This window comes from Culex quinquefasciatus, chromosome 2 (genome assembly GCF_015732765.1).
Source record: "Culex quinquefasciatus strain JHB chromosome 2, VPISU_Cqui_1.0_pri_paternal, whole genome shotgun sequence".
Classification (NCBI taxonomy): domain Eukaryota; kingdom Metazoa; phylum Arthropoda; class Insecta; order Diptera; family Culicidae; genus Culex; species Culex quinquefasciatus.
Genome location: NC_051862.1, coordinates 223,099,095 through 223,119,924, shown reverse-complemented (window position 1 = coordinate 223,119,924; position 20,830 = coordinate 223,099,095). Strand labels below are relative to the sequence as shown.

Below are 20,830 nucleotides of genomic sequence, written 5' to 3'. Positions count from 1 at the left end.
ACTCATTAGAAAGGTCTTTTGATTACCTAACTAACGATTGGTCAGAAGATGGATCCGGACATAGTTTACATGCATTTGACTGAGATCCGGCATCAAAAAAGTACATAAATATCACTTAAGTGGTCATAACTTGAGACAGGGATGCCAGATCTTCAATATATTGGACTCATTGGAAAGGTCTTTTGATGACCTATCCAACGATGGGTTGGATAATGGATCCGGACATAGTTTACATACTTTTAAGTGAGATCCGGCATCCAAAAAGTACATAAATATCACTTAAGTGGTCATAACTCGAGACAGGGTTGCCAGATCTTCAATGAATTGGACTCATTGAAAAGGTCTTTCGATGACCTATCCAACGATGGGTTGAATGATGGATCCGGACATAGTTTACATACGTTTAAGTGAGATCCGGCTTCAAAAAAGTACATAAATATCACTTAAGTGGTCATAACTTGGGACAGGGTTGCCAGATCTTCAATGTTTTGGATTCATTGAAAAGGTCTCTTGATGACCTATCCAACGATGGGTTGAATGATGGATCCGGACATAGTTTACATACTTTTAAGTGAGATCCGGCATCCAAAAAGTACATAAATATCACTTAAGTGGTCATAACTTGAGACAGAGTTGCCAGATCTTCAATGTTTTGGACTCATTGGAAAGGTCTTTCAATTACCTATCCAACGATGGGTTGAATGATGGATCCGGACATAGTTTCCATACATTTAAGTGAGATCCGGCTTCGAAAAAGCACATAAATATCACTTAAGTGGTCATAACTCGAGACAGGGTTGCCAGATATTCAATGTATTGGACTCATTGGAAAGGTCTTTCGATGACCTATCCAACGATGAGTTGGATGATGGATCCGGACATCGTTTACATGCATTTAAGTGAGATCCGGCTTCAAAAAAGTACATAAATATCACTTAAGTGGTCATAACTCGAGACAGGGTTGCCAGATCTTCAATGAATTGGACTCATTGAAAAGGTCTTTCGATGACCTATCCAACGATGGGTTGAATGATGGATCCGGACATAGTTTACATACGTTTAAGTGAGATCCGGCTTCAAAAAAGTACATAAATATCACTTAAGTGGTCATAACTTGAGACAGGTTTGCCAGAACTTCAATGTTTTGGACTCGTTGGAAAGGTCTTTTGATAACCTAACCAACGATGGGTCGGGTGATGGGTCTGGACATAGTTTACATGCATTTATGCGAGACCCGATTAGCATTTCTGACACTTTTTTATACGTAACTTTTGAACTACTTATCGGATCTTCAAACAATTCAATAGTGCAGTATGGGGCACCAAACCGGATCGAATGCAACTTATTTGACTCAAATCGGATCAGCCAGTGCCGAGAAAACTTGGCAAGAATTTTGAGCACCAAGGGGAATACGCACACACATACACACACACACACAGACATTTGTTCAGTTTTCGATTCTGAGTCGATAGGTATACATGAATATAGGTCTACGAGCTGTTTTTCAAAAGTTCATTTTTCGAGCAGGATTATCGCCTTACCTCAGTGAGGAAGGCAAAATGAATGTGATGTTTTGATGAAAAAACGATTTTCAAGACCATACGAAAATGATAGAGTTAGGGATGGTAAAAATCTAGTACCGAAATATGAAATTATGGTGAAGTTGAAATCATTTTTGAGAAAGCCAACAATATTGTCACAGACAATTTTAAAAAATAAAGCAATTTTAAGATAAAAAAAATCAAATTTGCAGTTCTAAATGACTTTTTCTTGTACTATGACTATCAAATGACTATTATCAAAGTCATAGTACAAGAAGAAGTCATTTAGTACTGCAGCGTTTTAAGTTATAGATATATTAGGGTGACTTTTTTTAAATGTGTTTTTTTTTGCAATACTTCAAAAAAGAAAAGCAGTCAAGTTTTGGATGGTGCAAAATCTGGTACCGAAGTTATGATTTTTTTCGGTTAAAAATTTCAATGGAAATAGAAGTCTAATCAACTGAGAATAATCTAAAATATCCTATTCTACATTAATAATCATATTTAGAATGTTTGGGCTCGTTTAAAAATATTTTGAACTTTTATGAAATTACAATGCACAGCACCGCAAAAACTTGTTTTAACAAAAAAAATCTTCAATACTTTTTTTTGAAATTAATGATTGCAGAAAAACTGGACAGTTGTATAATGCATTTAAAAAAAACACTTTTTTCATCCAATTGTTGACATCGTGGCTCGTAATTTTTTTTTTTAACTTTTTTATTTTTTAGACTTAGATCAGAGTTGAGGGACATAAACTTTAAAAAATATTTGCAACGGCCTTATCTACCTACTCCTACTTTTTTCGATTTTTTTTTATTTCAATAAACTTGAAACTTAAAATTAACATAAACTTAAAAACGATGCAGTTTATGAAATTCAATGTGATTTTAAAATTTTAAAAGTTAGAATTATTTACCAACTAATGATAAATAATTAAGAATTTTTTAGACGAATTTCTTATGACATTTTTTCTAAACCATCAAAGCACTAGGAAAAGTTAATTTGCTTGTATTCTAGCCGAACAAAAAATAATATTTGATTTATTTAGATATTGAATTAAATACAACTTTTTGAGTTAATTTAAAGTTGAGATAAAACGTTGTGTTTTTACAAATTTTACAAAAAAAAACTATTTCAGATTTAATACATTTTTTTGTTATTCTACGATCTATCCTAGTAATACAAACTTGGTTAATTATTTATAACTTCAGATAAATAAGGCCCCGTAAAATAGTCTAATAAAGATTTCATATACTACTTCAACCACGCTCAACTTGTCTCGAGAGCTGACCCAGAGAACTTCACCTCAATTTTCCGGCAATAAAAACCGGTAAACAAAATTTCCCCTCAACAAAAAAAAAGAGAAACCAAAGTGCGTCGTCGATTGCGCGAAAACAAATCTAGTCCAAAATTCGTCGCCGAAAAAGGAAAAAAAAACTTTAACCCCAAATTGCGTGCGTGACGACAGCCATTACAACACCCACTTCACCTCACCACCTCCCAACAATAACTCGACGACTCGTGGCTGTTCTACCTTTTCTTTTGAACCAGCGCGCATTCTTGGCCGGTTACCTACATCCATCTCATTTTCCCCCACAGTACATAGCGAGAGAGAGCGCGCGTGTCCCCCTTTTTCGGACTTATCTCGGCAAACAGTACTAATTAAAACTGATCTACTTAGCACCCTTCTCCAAAAGAAAAGAAAAACGGACTCAAAATGAACTGGACGACAAGCTACTACTGCCGCTTCTAGAAGTCGAAAGGAAACGGTGTCAACGCTCTAAATCAAATCTTTCGGTTTGGGTAGGGTAGAAATGTCTATATTGGACTGTTGATTGTTTTTTTGATTAATTTAAAATTTTATTGGATTTATTAATTTCTGGTTACTGCGTGTGTTAAAACAATTTTCAATAGACCGGCTACGAAGTTATGGAAAAGTTTTATCCAAACAAGAATCAAGTTTTATAAAAAAAAGTCCAAAAAAATAATTTGAATTAAAGCTTTTTAAATTTGGTCTTTGTTTGAAACGTTTTTATAAAAGTCTTGTTACGAAATTATGGAAAAGTTCAATCTGATAGTCTTGAAACATATCAGCTAATTTATAAGTCCAAAACAGGTCCAGCTACCCTACTTTCATTCTCCTTTGCAAGCCGCGAAGACATTGCCCTCTGCGGTTTGGCTGCGCTCGCGAGGACTTCGATTTTAGGGGCCAAGGAGGGCGCCTGGGTTTTCCCAATCGACAGTCTCGGATTTACCTTTCAGCACGCCGCACGTCGTCATTTTCGAGTTTTACGGTCGCCGCGGAACGGAAAACAAACTATCCATTTCAACTGAGAACTTTCCCGACCAAACATCGTCAGTCGCCGGGATTTGCGACGCTCTCCTTGAACCATGTGTGAAGAGTTATACAGTGTGGAAAACTTTAAACTTGGCCAGGTTATCGTGCGCCACAACTTCCGTTGAAAGGCAAAACTCTCTCTCTCTCTGTCTAGGACGAACAAACCGCGAATACATGCAAAATGAGAAATGTAAGCAAAATTAATAGCTTCCGTTGGTGGCCGCGAGTGAAAAATTCAAAACACCTTCTCTCGAGGTGTTAATTTATGTCCTGCTCATTTGCTATTCATGTCCGTTGACACAAACTAAGTTGAGAGTGGAAAAGAACCGTCGTTGAACTACATCGCCACGTGCATTGTGAAGCTCACCCAGGAGTTACGTAAGCTCAGCTTCATTCAACCTTCGTGTTCACATTCGCAGGACTGGCGGATACGGTCCCAAGGTTTCTGCGCCATCGAAGAGTCCCTCCGCTCGACGGACAACCTGGCCAAGGTTCAACCATATCTGGAGTCACTGCTGCGAACGCTGCTCTCGTCCGAGCGCAATGTGGACGTCATCGAAGACAAGGTCCGCATGCTGGTCAACCTGATCTCGCGTCTACCGCTGGAGAATCTGGAGGACCGCGTCGCCCAGATCATGACCGGACTGTGCCGGCAGGGCGGCCCCGGCAGCAACACCGTGGCCAAAGCCCTCATGCAACGACTGCCAACGGCTGCCATCGTGCAGCGACTGCTATCGGACGATTTCCTACATGCCAAAAGCTCAAAGGTAAGAACTTTGTACGAGAATCTCCTCTCGAATACAATGTGTCTATAACTAGCCTGATTTTCTCTCCCAAGTTCCGCGAGAATGCCCTGCAAATGGTTCTGTTTGCACTGATGACATTTCCCAGCACGTACTTTGATGTCCAGGCGCTCATTTCGCGGGCCACCGTGGCTGCGGTGGACCGAAAGAAACGGGTTCGACACGTAAGTCCGGGCAACTCTAGAGATATCCAACATCCTTCCAACTTCTCTCATCCCCCCTTTCCAGGGAGCGCTGGACGTGCTAGCGGTACTAGGCCAAATCGGCTCGCCCAAGCTGGTCCTGGACGTGGTGTGTTCCGCCGTGGGGCAACGCCCCGACGGAAACCACCTGATAGCGGCCGTGAAGGCGCGACTCGCCCGCAAGCAGCTTCCCTTCATCGGACCGGACGGCAGCGTCGAGTACGCGCTCAAGGTGCCCTCCTGCCGGACCAGCTCGGTCATCATGTTCGGCGCGGACGTGGACTGGATCGAAGCCGGCAGTGGGTCCGCCTCGCCGACCTCGACCCGCTCCCGGAACAACTACCCGAGCTTCCAGGTCGACAGCAGCGGCTCGTTTGACGAGTACAAGAGGTAGCTTCAGAACATCTCACCTAAAATAACCAATCACTCAAAAAATCTCAAAAACCCTTTCAGGAAACCAAGCTTCCAGGTATTCGACGAGGTGAAGCAACCCATCGAGTCCAGTAAAGTGTACAGCTCCGGCTGGGGGGCCTCCAAGATCCCGGTTAGCCAAACGGTAAGCAGGATGGTTCCAATATTTCACACTTTCTCCGCTCTAGGAGATGCTGGAACACGATAAACGGCGCAATTAAATGTTCGTAAATGAATTATTCATAGAAAAAATGCCGCCGACGGTAATAATTATGCAGTATATGGCGAAGCTGTTGTTGTTTTGTTCGAGTGGTACAGATTTTGGGAGGGCTACGAACTCTAGGGAGAGGAAAAATCGAGTCAGCGATTTATGACATTCTCTCGACCGTTAACGATTACAATCTTGTACTTTATTATTGGGTAATTCTCCGCCAACTCACACAGCAGTTGCCCCGACCCCTCTTCGATTTGCGTGAAACTTTGTCCTAAGGGGTAACTTTTGTCCCTGATCACGAATCCGAGGTCCGTTTTTTGATATCTCGTGACGGAGGGGCGGTACGACCCCTTCCATTTTGAACATGCGAAAAGAGGTGTTTTCAATAATTTGCAGCCTGAAACGGTGATGAGATAGAAATTTGGTGTCAAAGGGACTTTTATGTAAAATTAGACGCCCGATTTGATGGCGTACTCAGAATTCCGAAAAAACGTATTTTCATCGAAAAACACTAAAAAGTTTTAAAATTCTCCCATTTTCCGTTACTCGACTAAAAATTTTTGGAACATGTCATTTTATGGGAAATTTAATGTACTTTTCGAATCTACATTGTCCCAGAAGGGTCATTTTTCATTTAGAACAAAATTTTTCATTTTAAAATTTCGTGTTTTTCTAACTTTGCAGGGTTATTTTTTAGAGTGTAACAATGTTCTACAAAGTTGTAGAGCAGACAATTACAAAATTTTTGATATATATACATAAGGGTTTGCTTATAAACATCACAAGTTATCACGATTTTACGAAAAAAGTTTTAAAAAGTTGGTCGTCATCGATCATGGCCGTTCATGGTCACCCGCGACAGACACGGACGACGAAACAAAGAGAAACGCAAAAGTAACTTTTTCAAAACTTTTTTCGTAAAATCGCGATAACTTGTGATGTTTATAAGCAAACCCCTTATGTCTATATATCAAAATTTTGTAATTGTCTGCTCTACAACTTTGTACAACATTGTTACACTCTAAAAACAACCCTGCAAAGTTAGAAAAACACGAAATTTTAAAATAAAAATTTTGTTCTAAATGAAAAAATGACCCTTCTGGGACAATGTAGATTCGAAAAGTACATTAAATTTCCCATAAAATGACATGTTCCAAAATTTTTACAGTCGAGTAACGGAAAATGGGAGAATTTTTAAAACTTTTTTAGTGTTTTTTTCGATGAAAAATACGTTTTTCGGAATTCTGAGTACGCCATCAAAGCGGGCGTCTAATTTTACATAAAAGTCCCTTTGACACCAAATTTCTATCTCATCACCGTTTCAGGCTGCAAATTATTGAAAAACACCTCTTTTTCGCATGTTCAAAAATGGAAGGGGTCGTACCGCCCCTCCGTCACGAGATATCAAAAAACGGACCTCGAATTCGTGATCAGGGACAAAAGTTACCCCTTAGGACAAAGTTTCACGCAAATCGAAGAGGGGTCGGGGCAACTTTTCCCGATTTCGTGTGAGTTGGTAGAGAATTACCCTATTATTATGATTAAGATATCTGATGAAACTTAACATTTAGTGCTTTGGAAGAGCCTTTTATTTTATTCTATAAAAAATTTCAGACTATATCTTGCTTTTAAATTTCGGTTTACAAATTTCCGTAAATTTCAGGCCAAACTTTGAAACAAACCAACAAAATTAGCATGTTTAAAACTACCTTTTTGCAATTGATCGTGAAACTACTTACTTTTCCTGTCATTCTTGAACGACGAAATAGCCTACTTTTCTGTACCAAAAATAACAGAATCGAATAGCAACACTTTTCAAAATAAATGCTGAAAAGTTCTATTTTTCAGCACTCAAATGGGTGCTGAAAAGTTGAACTTTTCAGCACTTGTTTCGAAAAATAACACTTTTCAACATTTTTTTTGATTTAAACGATTTATTGACAAAATACATGAAAATTTGGCTTAAAATTTCACTCAGTGTGTGTGTTTTGGAATTGCAAAAAATGTTGTATGGAACTCGTTGCAAAACTTGATGTTTTCAGCACTCTTCGTATTTATCCAACTCGGTGAACCTCGTTGGATAAATGTACGACTCGTGCTGAAAAAATCCTTTTTTTGCAACTTGTTGCATAAACTACTATTTCATGCATGAAGTGTTTCGGAAAAAATCAGGAAATTTTATGACAAAAAAGTTAGTTTTTAAGATAGAACTAATGACGAAACTGCCATAGCTCTCGGTAATGAACCTAAAATTTCTGAAAACATTGAAAATGCCTACATTTTGTAGAAAATTACCTTATCTATAATGCAATGTTTATCGCAACCTAACAACAAAATGATGGCTTTAATGGTTTTATTTACTGTGCATCGAACTTGAAGCACCATGCGTCTCCAGCTAAATGCACCTGGGACTAATTTGTATGAAGAAGCAGGCACTTCAAGTTCAATTGAAACACCAAAATCCGAAGAAAAAAAACCAAAAATCATACCTCAGAAACCTGTAAGTGGGTATTCATAATTTTTGGATATGTTACGTAAAACATTTTAAAATATGATAAAAAATATTTTCAACTGTGAGCTTTTTGGTCCCAAGACTTTAAATCAGCAAGTAAAATTTGCGTTTGATCCATAAGTGTTTTCAGCTGCAGGGTGACCACTCAAATCCCATTTTCAAATTCCCGACTTTTCCAGGCTTTTCCAGAATGCTCAAATAATACGCATTTCTTATCTAAAGAATGATTTCAAACAAAAAACTTTCTATAAGAAAAGTCAATATTAACCACCGAAAAAAAAATTAAATGAATTTAAAAATAATCCAAATATAGGCATTTTTTGTAAATGTAAATTGAAAAAAACTTCACAAATGGAACTTCATTATTATGATTCAGAGTAGAAAAACAAACGATTAGTCTTTGAAAAAAATATCTAAAGTTCAACAATACTTATAACATTCATGTTATTTTTTGAATTGGCAAAAGTATAGTTTTAGATACTTCGTTTCAACTGGAAATGACAAAAAGTTAAAGATAACTGAACTCAGAATTTCGTTCCTTTTTTTAACTTCATCATCATTTTAAATCAAAGAATGATTAAAACATAATTGCTGAAATTATTCATTCAAAGGATTTAGAAAAATGTCAAGAAATTCAAAAAAAAAAATTGCCTGGTTCCCTTTTTAATTTTGTAATTTTTGATATTGTTTTATTAAATCAATGTTAATTTATCTAGTGGTCAGTATTTAACTGTTTTTTTTTTTTTTTTTTCAGTGAACATTCAGTTAGATATGATTTTATGTTTTACCACTTATTTTAAGCAAAATGTTCGAAAAGACAATTTTTTTTAAACAGTTTTGCAATAACTCTAAATTTCTTGGATTATTTTTTTTTTGCAATTTCAAAATTTTCTTTATGCTTTCAAAACGTAAAAAAGTTTTTGAATTTTGGATTTTATTCGATATTTAAGTATTCCGAAAACTGAAAATCAAACTTTATGTATAGTAATAATTTAACCATAACAAAAAAAGTTTAACGGCAACATTAAAAAAAAATATATTTTAATTACTTAAAAAATTTAGTTAAGGCTGGTACAAATATTTTTAAAAGTTTTTGTCACCCCCCCCCCCTTCAAAATTGGCCCGAAAAATCAGGGGGCAAAAAAAAAATTTTTACAATAAACTTCAAAATTTCAATGAAAATTCAAGTGCAACCAGCTGAAATCAGATTAAAATACATTCTTCTGCGTTTAAAATCATTTTTAGCATGTTTGGGTTTATTAAAAAATCTTAAATTTTTTTGAAAATTTTCGATGCAAAATCTTTTTTTTCGATACAATTTTTATTTTTGTCAGATCTTAGATTTTTTGAAAACTAGAGATTGCAAAACAACTGAACTAGTGTAAAATGTATTTTAAAACACTTTTTTCATTTAAATGTGAAGACTATGGCTTGTTATTTCAATTTTTATATTTTTTTATTTTTTTGCCCCCCCCTTGACCTCGGCCAGGGCCGAGGGACAAAAACTTTTTTAAATATTTGCATCGGCCTAAACAATTAAAAATATTTACCAAAAAACCATTGTCAAACTCAAGTTGGAATCTGTTTTCAAATATTCAATCTATGTGACAAAATGAAATAGAATCATAACTCTGAGCTGGCCAATAGGCTATATTTTTTATTAGTTTTTCATTAACTTTATGATAAACAAAAATTTATAAAGATCATATGATTCATGAAAAATATTATGAAGATCTGTGTCAAAGACTCCAATATTAATTAAGATTTTGTATGCTTCTCCATACTCAAATATATTGAAATAGTGAAAAGAACCTTAAATTTAAAGTAAGTTATTAAAGCAGAATTGAGTGAATTCAATTTGAGAATTGTACAAAATATAAAAAATTATTCAAGAGTTAAAAAAATAATTTTCAATCAAGCATGCTTATAATTCCCGTTTTCCCCGACTTTTTGACAAAAAATCATAAATTCCTGACTTTTTCCCGATGTTTGGCGGATTTTGGCGAATTCCCGACTTTTTCCCGATTTCCCGACTTGAGTGGCCACCCTGCGGCTGGGTTTTTGAAATATATTGGTATTATTAGTAAATTATTAAATTAGTACCGATATTCCGAAGATATGTTTTTCAATGTTTTTTTTTTGCGAAAATCGTAAAAACCGGACCACTTTATTTCGGATAAAACCATCCTAATCGCCAAACAAAAAAAAAATATGGGTCTGATTATTTTTTGGCCAAGAATTTTGATTTGGATCCTGCTGGTTTGACGTGGAATCGTTTTTTTTTTTTGCACATTGACCATTTGCGATTTATTTTAAAATCAAAAACGTTCAAGTCTGATCTTACACAGATAGAAATATTGTAAGCATATCCGGTAACTCTATGTTTTTGAATTCGTTAACATAGAAATGTTTCCAAAATCGTCAACATTTTTCTCAATTTCGATGAAATTTTTTACTTATCACAGCACAAAAGACAGGCGTTAGGGGAAGGGGAAGAAGATTTTTTTAGGATAAAAAGAAAAACTACTTTTTCTATTTTCCAATTTTGTAGGGGAAAGTGGTTAATAATGGAAAAAAGGAAAGTCTAATTTCCATAATTTTGACAAAATGTGAGTGTTAGTTGTGTTTAAACAATATCTTCTTGTTATATTCTTAAGGTGAAGCCGTTGATCATTTTCAAAGAAAATTAATCATCACTATAAAAAATTGTGTATTAAATTCAATTTTACGAATTTCAGTACCAAAAGGAACCAGCATGTGCCGGTTGTTGCCTTCTTGAAGCCACTGAAGGAATTTTTGATCTAAATCAATTGTGTTTCAAAATGTATATACTTTTGTGGCAATCATTGATTAATTACGATTTCCATAACTTAACAAGGAATGGGATAATCGTTACCAAAAGGAATCAGCATGTGTAGGGCACTATTCTAAACAACTTGTTGAAGGAATTTTGTCAAAATATTGAAAGCGACGCAACATTTATATCTTTGAAGGAAAAATCATGACAATGATGGAAGTCTTCACATTAACGGTGCACATCAACCAGAGCTTTTGCACCAAGATATTTGTTATAGACATTTTAGCATCTTCAGGTACTATCAAAATATTTTTTAATTCATCCCCTATAGTACTGCCCATAAAGTAATTTACAGCAAAGTTTGATTAATTTTACATTCCCGTAATTGTAGGATTGGGTCCGTTAGTTTGACCATTTTGGAATAAGAAGACAACAACTTCCTTCGTTGTTGTGCACCCTTAAGTTAAATTTTATGTCAGGCAACTTTGTTAGGACCAAAAACCTGAGGAATTGCTAACAGTTTTTTTTTTTTAATCAAATATCAGCTAAAAATGAAGTGAGCAAGCAAGTTTGAATAAAAAGTTATGAAAAATAATTGTGAAATGTCATAAATCATAAATTCAAATTAAAATAGCAGCAAATTTCTAAATTGCAAAATGTATAAGAAGTTCCCCTAGTTCAAACTGTCAATTCCCCTTTTTTATTTAAATTTTATTTAAATAATAGTTTCAACAATATAAAGAAAAATCACTCTAAATTCTATACATGTAACCCCTTGCTCCAGGAAAATAACGTACCAACAAACAATGGTAAGTTCTTGTTCAAAACTGCTTATTGCTTTGTCAGCAGTAACCCAGTGAACCAGGGTCACTTTTCAGTTTAAATTGAAATTTATCAAACTATCTCCACAACTCGTCACAAATCAAGCCTCAAATGCACCAATCAAGCCTCCCACATCATAGCAGGCACTGCTGTAACTCTCACTCATAAGCCTCGACAATTTCCATAATTTCACTTTCTGGGTCAACACCAACCAATATTAATGGGAATGGCATATTATTGCACTGGGGCCAGCAAACCCACCACAGGGCACACATTTTCTCCTGTTTTCGATCATAATCGTGTATATAAACGTTGTTTTTCATGCATGGAAAACGGAACCCGCACCCTCCTCCTCCTTCTTTTCCCCCCATGTCCTCGAGACAATCCGCACTTTTACTTCCATAACTCACATGTAGGATAAGTACTTGACACAATTTTGGCCAGAGGTCGAACCAGCAGCTGTTTCAGCCGGTAGTTTCGTTTTGTTTGGCGAAAAAATGCTAATTTTTGGGAGTTCTCCATATGACGGTGTCCTTTTAACGGGAATTTCGTTGAGTTTTCTTTCAATTAGCTTCTAAAAATTATTGTTTTTATGAAAAAAATACCCTTACTTTTTTTCCACTTTAAAAACTGATACTCTTTTTTCAAAATTTTCTCAAAAAATCTAATTTTCCTACCACGTGTTAATAATGGCTTTTTTCCATTTCCGCCCACTAATAACAAACAAAAATCGTGATGATGATGATGGTGTTAGGATCGAGACCTTTCTACGGCAATTTACAATCTCGGTCATATCCGGAGCTGTCCGACCAACAGCAGCGGAAGGGTAACAACGGTGGTGCCGGTGGCCAAGGTGGAAAGGCGCACCCTAATGGCAACGGCAATAGTAACGGACGACATGCCAAACAACCAACAGTTTCAAGGTAACAGAGCAGCGTTTAGCAGTGTGATTTTCCACTTACGAAAATTGGCTCGCTTTTTTTGGTGGTGGGATTTTCCAGGTTTCCAGAAATGGAACCGGCTCGCCAGAACGGAAGGAACGGCCTAAACGGCAAAAATAGCAACCCGTACGAGATGAAACCGCAGACGAGGACGAATCGCAGCAGGCTGTGCTCGCGGATGAGTGATGGCTTCATGAGTGACACGATAGGTGAGCAAGCTTTTGTTTACATATCTAAGTTTAAAGTTAATGATTGCTAATTGTTATATTTTTCGCCTTAGCCAATGCAAACCGGGTGCTGCAGAGTGAGTCCCGCCCCTCGACTGATCCGGCCATCGATAATGGGGCGATAAGGCAGTCGCGGAACGGAATGAGATTCTACAATCCCAATGTTATGATGAGGTGAGTAAGAATAGAACAAATCTAGAATAAATTTTCAAAAGGTATCTGCATAGGAAACCCATGAGGGATAGGTTGTTTTGAAAATTTGATCTGGAAATGTGTTATTATTTGAAGTGTATGTTTTCAATGCAATATCCGCTGGCTGGCAGCGAAATTATGAAGCTTTTTAAATTTGAGGAAGGCATCAACCTTCTTAAGGTGGGTTTAGAAAAAGCATCATGTTATTTTTATTAAAGGTATTTAAAAGACCTTTCGAATGAGCCAAAAAGAATGATTATCTAACAAACTTATCAAAAGTTAAAAGCAATTAAGTGTCATTCATACAATTTGGTAGGTTTCGGATCCATACACAGAAAAAATTGTGAAAATTTGGAAGTTTCAATTTTGGAAGGTTGAATATAACTTCTTTTATGATGTAACTTTACCTTAATTTAGACTAAAAAAGTGACATTCGCCAGAAAAGTGGAAAAATTACACATTTTTTCTGACATAAAAGATGTACCCCTTCTCAGAACGAATAAATTAGTTAAATTTTTAGAGGGGACATTGCTATTCAGATAAAATTAATACTTCGATTTGAGGAAGGCTCCAACCACGTAAAAAAGGATTAAGAAAGGGTTTTTTTTTTTCAAAAAATGAGCTACATAGTATAACAGTAAAAAGTATCCCAATCACAAAAATATAGCTCCCAAATTTGGATTTTTTTTTTACCGGTCCAAATTTAAAAAAATACTGTACCATCAACTAGGGCAGTTCGGGACTACAGTCTGATTAGGGCATTTAAATGCTTCAAGTTAGAAAATAAATGCACTATTTTTGTTAAAAATACATTTTATTAGATTTATTTTGCTTTCATAATTCCTTAGACACAAAAATAATTTAAATAATATCAAAAACTTTGAACGTAAAATTGAAATATTTTTCCAAAATATGATGGAATTTGATGAAATCTACCTTAACCCTCTACAACCTAACCCCGTGTTAAGACGGAATTCGATCTAAAAAATCGCCAAAAATCTATTTTTCAACCAATTTTTGATCTTTAAAAAGCATTGGAAAGACGAACTCTTAAAATTTTAGAAAAGGGGTTAGGGTTGGAAGTTTAACTTGTTTTATGTGACTTTGCCAATGTTTTAAAAATGTCATTTTTTTAGAGGTCAACTTTGGCTGTGTTTTTTACTAACATTTGCTATATATTCTCAGTAAAAAGAAGTATGCAGTAATTTTTGTAGTGTTCCAGATTATGCCTCTACGCATTTTTTTACTATTTAAATTATAATGATGTCATTCTATAGCAGAAAATGTGAAAAACAAGCAAAAAAAATAAAAAGTGACTGTAGAAACGTGAAAAAATTAGATAGGCAAAATGTAATTAAATAAGGTTGTAGAGTAGTCCAAATATTACCAAAAACAAACATAAACTAAACAAGATAAATGCAAATTAAAATATTAAATATAAAACAAGAAAAACATAAAACAAGAGAAGTAAAGTTTTTCGTAGAACAAAAGTTGCTCAAAATGACCTCCTTAACATGGAAAAAATAAAAATTTTCGAAAAAAAAATTGGGCAGTAGAGGGTTAAAGCCAATAGTTTAAAAACTGTCTAAATCTTACCACATTGGGTCTTTTTTCTCAACGATCAGAAAAAAAGGATATACAATGAAAAAAAGGATATACAATGAATCCAATACTTCTGAAAAAATATCCTTTTTGGAAAATAGTACATGGACAATGTAGGCAATTCCAATTCATGGTTTTAAAATATGAGGCTTCGTTTTACACGTTAAAAGGAAACAAATTAAATCATATCAAAGTCTCACCGGTTTATGGTACTTTTTTCACCAAGATTTGGTTACGAAAATGCGTTTTTTTAATGCAGAACGTAATAAATCTTAAAATTACAAAAATGTTCTTTGGGAAACGTACCAAGAAACTCGGGCAAATAAGTTCTTGGTTCCCTATTTCATGAACACCAAACAGAAAAAAGTAGAATTTTGGATAGTTAAAAATTTGGTTGATAAAATATTTCCTTTTTTTGTAAATTTACATAAAAATGTGTAAAAATGTGAAATTCAACAGAAACTGATTAAAATCTTTTTTCGTTCTGTGTTGTTCACGTTTTCGGGATTAGATTTTTATCTGTGTGAAAATTGATTTGAATAGGGAAATCAATACCATTTGCTGATTCTCTTGACAATCTTTTCAAAATGCAGATAAAATTTATTATCAAATATTTAATTATAATTTTACTTGAAATTGCATTGTAACTTGTACCTGTAATCATGCCTGCACTTTTTCAAGATAATCCATAAATGATTTATTTCATTTCTTCCCAACAGTAAATTAGAGAAGATAGCCTTACCAAGTAACTCCAATTTCGTTCCCCATAATAGCTCCATTCAAGCGTAACCCCAATCATAACTGATTACGACACATTTCAGTGCTGGAATTATCAGGTCATGTTTGAACTTTAGCCCCAGCCAAAGAATAAGGCATTGCGCCTTACACACGCAACCCAACAACCCCTCAACCACGCTACACTGAAACTGTCAGTCAGGTCCGTCGTCGGTCAGTCTCGTCCACGTCTAAACGCTAGCATTTACACCTGGTGGCAAAACTTCATTCACATTCTGGTTTGTCGTGATATTTTAACAAAATAATGTCTGACCTGCTGAACAGTGTCCCATAAAAGTATGATGAAGAAGGATTGCCATTTGGACACCATGATTAAAAATTTTAAAGGTGAGGACGGAGGAGGTTTTTTTACGGACACTACCGTAGACGGTTTCGTTTTTTTTTTTTTGGAGGTTCACCCCAAAATGAGGCCATTTTAATTTCACGTCCTCGCGGACGTCCTTGAAGATAGCACTATGGGTGGCCAACGCCGCCACAGAACGCAGTAAATTTCGAGAGTGTTTGTGTTTCACCTCTTCAACGTTAATTATTTCTCTGAAAGAAGGGAGCTTAGAACAGGTGCAAACAGAATAACAGAAAAAAAAGTGATGACTAACGACACATGCCATAAATCACGTATTCTCGCTTTCAGGGAGGGCAAAGTTGAACAGCGTGACTGAAAATGTATTAAACACGCAGTGCGTAACTTCCCTCCTGAAAATGTACAGGGACTGACGTACTTCCTTACGGTAGCACTTGACCCAAGGTCGTGGAGCTTTTGGAGGGTTCGTTGTTTAACCTTCTCTAACACCCCTATTTTGGAAAGGTTCGAAGGTTAATGGTTGGCATTTTACGAACATCATTTAAAATTTAAGGGTTTCATGTTTGAAGCTCTCTTTGGATTCTTATTTCACTACCACTTGTATGATTTTTTTCACATTTTTTAAATGTTTGTATAGGATTTTGAGTGCTAAGAAGTTGATCTCAATTGCAGCAAATATTTTTCATGTCAAAATTATGTTCAATATCATCTGTTAGGGCAATTATTTGAGGATTTAAATAAAATGAAATAGGACCACATATCTTTTAATATAATTTTCGAAATGAAAAAAATATATATTGCGAATCGAAAAGGAAAGAAATATTTCCAAATTCTGGTTATAGATTTTATTTGCATTGATAAGAAAATTTCACGAATGTTTCATTTTTAAACATTGAAATTCGGACCATTATTATTTGCTGAGACATCGACAATAGAAAATGGAGCGTTGTTCTTTGGGTAAGACTTAGAAAACTTCAATTTTCCTGTTTCTTTTTATTTAACCCTTTCAGGCCTGATGAGTTCTAAATGACCCAAAAATCAGAAGTTCCAAAACTAATCCATAATTTGCGTAGGGTCATAAGTATCCATCATTAACTAAAAATGCTGTACTTCAGCAACCAAAGTGCAATATTCATTGTTTCTTAGACAATTTTATAGCACATTTTCTGCATCTTTCAAAAAACATATTTCTTTCATGGTCACTATTTTTTAAAACCGAATAACTGCAAATATTTCGCCGAAATTAAACTTTCGGTGGCTATATCTTGAAAACGAGGCACTTTATCAAAAAATCTGTAAGGTATTTGTGGATTGTAAATTCAAATTTACATAAAAAAATCAAGTCAAAAATGTATTGGTCCTCTAAAACAAATATTAAAAAAATATAAAAAATCAAAAATACTGATTTTGGGAAATTGAGTTTTTGCGAAAAAAAACGTTACTTAATCCACCTTTAGGTGGTTGCTGCCTTCCTCTCATTTATAGAGTGATTCCAACCCCCCTAAAGTGTCCACATAGTTTATGAATTGCCCCTAACGCAGCACCGAAGAGGTCCTAATAAAATAAGTGATGAGTAAACAAAACAGACTACCTACAGACTTTTTGTAAAGACTATACAGACACCGCGTTTGAGGAAAAGGGCATACCTTTACACGGCTTTTTCGTGGCGATCAGACCCGACCATTTGAGGTTATGTAAATTCAGACCATTTTTTAAATTGCTTGTAATTTTAGGTAGGTAAGTCAGATCCTGAAAATTCCTAATCCACAAGAAAGGTAATTTGAAAAACTTTCTAAAAATATATAATATGCCAAGTTTTCATACAAAAACCACATTTTTTTGCAAATTGAGAAATTCATATGCAGCAGTTTTTTTAAGCATAACTTTTGATGTGCTTTACTTAATCTTATAAATTTCAACTATGGGTCCTCAAGACGAATCGAATAAGGCCAATACGGTCAAAATCGGCTCAGACAGTGACGAGATATTCCAGTGACATTGATTCGGTACACATGTCTACATACAGCCAAACACACAGACATTTGCTCAGCTGGTGATTCTGAGTCGATAGTTACAAATGAAGGTAGGTCTAGGAAGTCTAACTAAAAAGTTCATTTTTCAAGTGATTTTATAGCCTTTTCTCAGTAAGGCGAGGAAGGCAAAAAAAAATTTAAAAATAGGAAATTGTTTTGTCCGTGTACGTATATTTTTCTAAATATTTCTCGTCAATACCTACAACTTTTCCGTAGACTTGGTACTCAGAAAATTCCTTCAAAAGTTACAGATTTTTGAATATTTCTGTAACATTTTTGTATGGACAGCTGCCAAAATTATATGGAACCTTGTATGGGTGAACCAATGACACACAATGGCTTATTTAACCAAAGGCCCCCACAAAGTTTGAGCCAAATAAAAAAAATACAGATAAAATGCCTTTTTAGATTCTAGTAGAGAATTGTTAAAATTAAAAATTTGTCATTTTTAATGAAATTACACAATACGGCCGAAATTCACTATTACACCTTTTTGAAATGTTAATTTGGCATCAAATTGAAGATATTGGCTTTAAAATTTCAATTCTCGCTTACTTTTTCAAAAGGTCCTATGAACATAGGAAACCCATAGCACATTGATGGTTTCGAAAAAGTAATCTAGAATTTTTCTGTTTCTGTGTTTTTATTCGTTGTATCTTACGAATCAATGTTCCAATGTCTTCAATATTTTCTAAAATACTCATAAGCACAATTTAGAAAAAAAAAACGAAAAATTGCAATGTTTTAGTTAAAATCAAAATTTAAGTGGACATATATCTCAAAAATGGTACACATTAGTAAAAAAGAATTTTGAGTAGGATTTTCAGCTGCCAAAATAGTATGACACAAAATGGCTTACACAGGCCGCCATAAATTTTGAGCCTAATAAAAAACAAAAAAATGCACAAAATCCGCCGATTTCGTTAAGAAATTTTTACAATAAAATCGAAATGAAGAAATTGCCAACTGACGGAGAAATATTGAGATAGAGAAGAGCGACAACCAGAGAGTCGACTGTATTTATATAAAAGGTTAAAAAAGTGGACAATACCATTTGAATCCTGAATAAAATTCTCTTATTCCTACATTTGTACGAATCATGGGGTAAGAGAAAATCACTCCCACCCGTTCTTTGTAGACAACATTTCATTTATGAATGTCCTATAATTGTACATGCAAGAAGCAGGTTTTTCTATCGATCTTGATGCAATATGCTCCCCAAACATAATGACCTAATGAGTGTAACAGTAGCATGACCGACCAACCCAGTCAGTCTAGTCCAATTGGTGAAGTGACACAATTGTGTACTGCCCTGCCCAGACACAAAGATAAATAATGAGCTCACATAATCACTGAAAATCCTTCCATCAGCGTGTTCTAATGCATGCTAGGTGGGGAGATGGTTATCTGGTGGCTAGCTTGCACTGAAATCGTGTCAACTAGTCCTATTTTTTATTGTCACGCTTTTGCTGATTGCAGGCATGTAACTAGTGCTGTATCACACAATTACTCTTATAAACAATTGTTAAAGGCTTTGCCATAAAATACTGATGAACCAACCAACTTCCATGCACGGTATGGCATAAAATCGGAGCCAGGATGCTTCTACCCACACCAAGCAAGGCGGTCTTTCCTCGATTTGCTTCAGTCTCGGGCTTCGTTGTTATAAACAAAACAATGAGATACCTATAGAAATGCTTGCCTCGCCACCCCCAACATGGTACGGCGGTACACACATACAATAGTGGTGAAAGGCGGCAAGCATGAACCAATACACGGGTGAAACACCCCTCTGCCATGAAGGGAGGGTGAAGCAATATCCATTTGAACACCAACAAAACGAGGAGCAAGGAAGGAAAAGCCAGTGGCCTTTTCAGAGAAGGAGAGTGTATAGTAGAGTATAGTAACGTCCAGTAGTCGGTTAGTTGACCAGTGGAGCAGCACTCACGACTCGTAGTTTCGATCCAGTTTTAGTCCTCGAAGGACCAACGGCGAAGGCAGAACGTGCTCGAAGCAATGAAGTCGCCAGCAGCCAGAACTAGGCCATCGTCCACCGTCGAATGACCCAAGTGAAAAATGAAAGTCTCCCAATTTGGGACAATTACAAACGACTTCTGATTTTTGCGGAAGTGACGTGAACGGGAAGCTCAGTGATTTGAGGAAAATGTTTGTTAAAGTTGTACCCTATTACAATCAATTCTGTGCAAACTGGTGCCTTTGCTGTGCTGTGATAGATGAAGGTGTTGTTCAAAATGGCACCAGCAACGATAATAACAATCACTCGGCGGTGGAAAATGGCAACCTGAAGGGGCAGCCGGAATCGACTGCGATGTCGAACGGAGCTTCTTCAACCTCCCAAAACGGCGCCAGGACACATGTGTTTCAAAAAGTGTTTCGAAATCCACCAAACTTTGTTCGGTTCTGTTGCTGCTGGAACCATGCTCGTAACCATTCTCCGTCGTCGTCATCATCCAACCAAAACAAAGGAACCGCCGACGAAAGTGACAACGACAACGACGACGGAGTGACCAACGTGGTTCCCCTCGACGGTGGCACCATCTACACCCCGATGAAGAACTTTATCGGGCGTGACGAACTGATACTCGACGACGCAGTAGGCGGTGGCGGCGTCCCAGTCGAAAACGGTCATCCTCAGGGGCAAGGCCGAAACGTCGACAGCGACCGTTCCCGAGCAACGTCGGCGAGCAGCAGCGGCGGACCCACGACGGAGGAGTTGGACAAAAGTGAAGACGAAAAGTAATTATAATTATTACCATAAAATAGGGACCACGAAGAGGAGAACCTTCGGTTCGGCGGTTGAAGGTCCGGGTCCGCTCGCCCGCCCGCACACGTGGAATGTTTGGGTTGACCCTTTGCGGCGCGGACTTTGGGGAAGGTTACAACAATTTTGTGCTTGCAATCGTGGAATGTGGAATCGATAGTCCCGGGTGATGGTGAAAACTGAATAATGACGGTGGTGTGAACCACAGTCAACCTCCTGGGAATAATGAGTTGCAAAAGGTTACATTATTGCGCGCTAATGGGTTCTCCATGGAATTGGAATCAACCTGTGGAGGCGCAGTGTAGGGAGCTTCGAATACGCTTGATATTGTTGC

General features: G+C 36.3%; 1 protein-coding gene across 1 annotated transcript in view; it reads left to right on the top strand.

Moving 5' to 3' along the window:
- Nucleotides 1–20,830, top strand: part of LOC6033604 (cadherin-related tumor suppressor) — a 165,205-nt gene that overhangs the window by 139,299 nt on the left and 5,076 nt on the right. The window contains exons 12-19 of the mRNA XM_038251105.1: nt 4,302–4,649; nt 4,721–4,849; nt 4,914–5,257; nt 5,321–5,423; nt 11,586–11,610; nt 12,378–12,546; nt 12,625–12,773; nt 12,845–12,965. Of these exons, the coding sequence (XP_038107033.1) occupies nt 4,302–4,649; nt 4,721–4,849; nt 4,914–5,257; nt 5,321–5,423; nt 11,586–11,610; nt 12,378–12,546; nt 12,625–12,773; nt 12,845–12,965 (1,388 nt within the window). The remainder of the gene's footprint in view (nt 1–4,301; nt 4,650–4,720; nt 4,850–4,913; nt 5,258–5,320; nt 5,424–11,585; nt 11,611–12,377; nt 12,547–12,624; nt 12,774–12,844; nt 12,966–20,830) is intronic.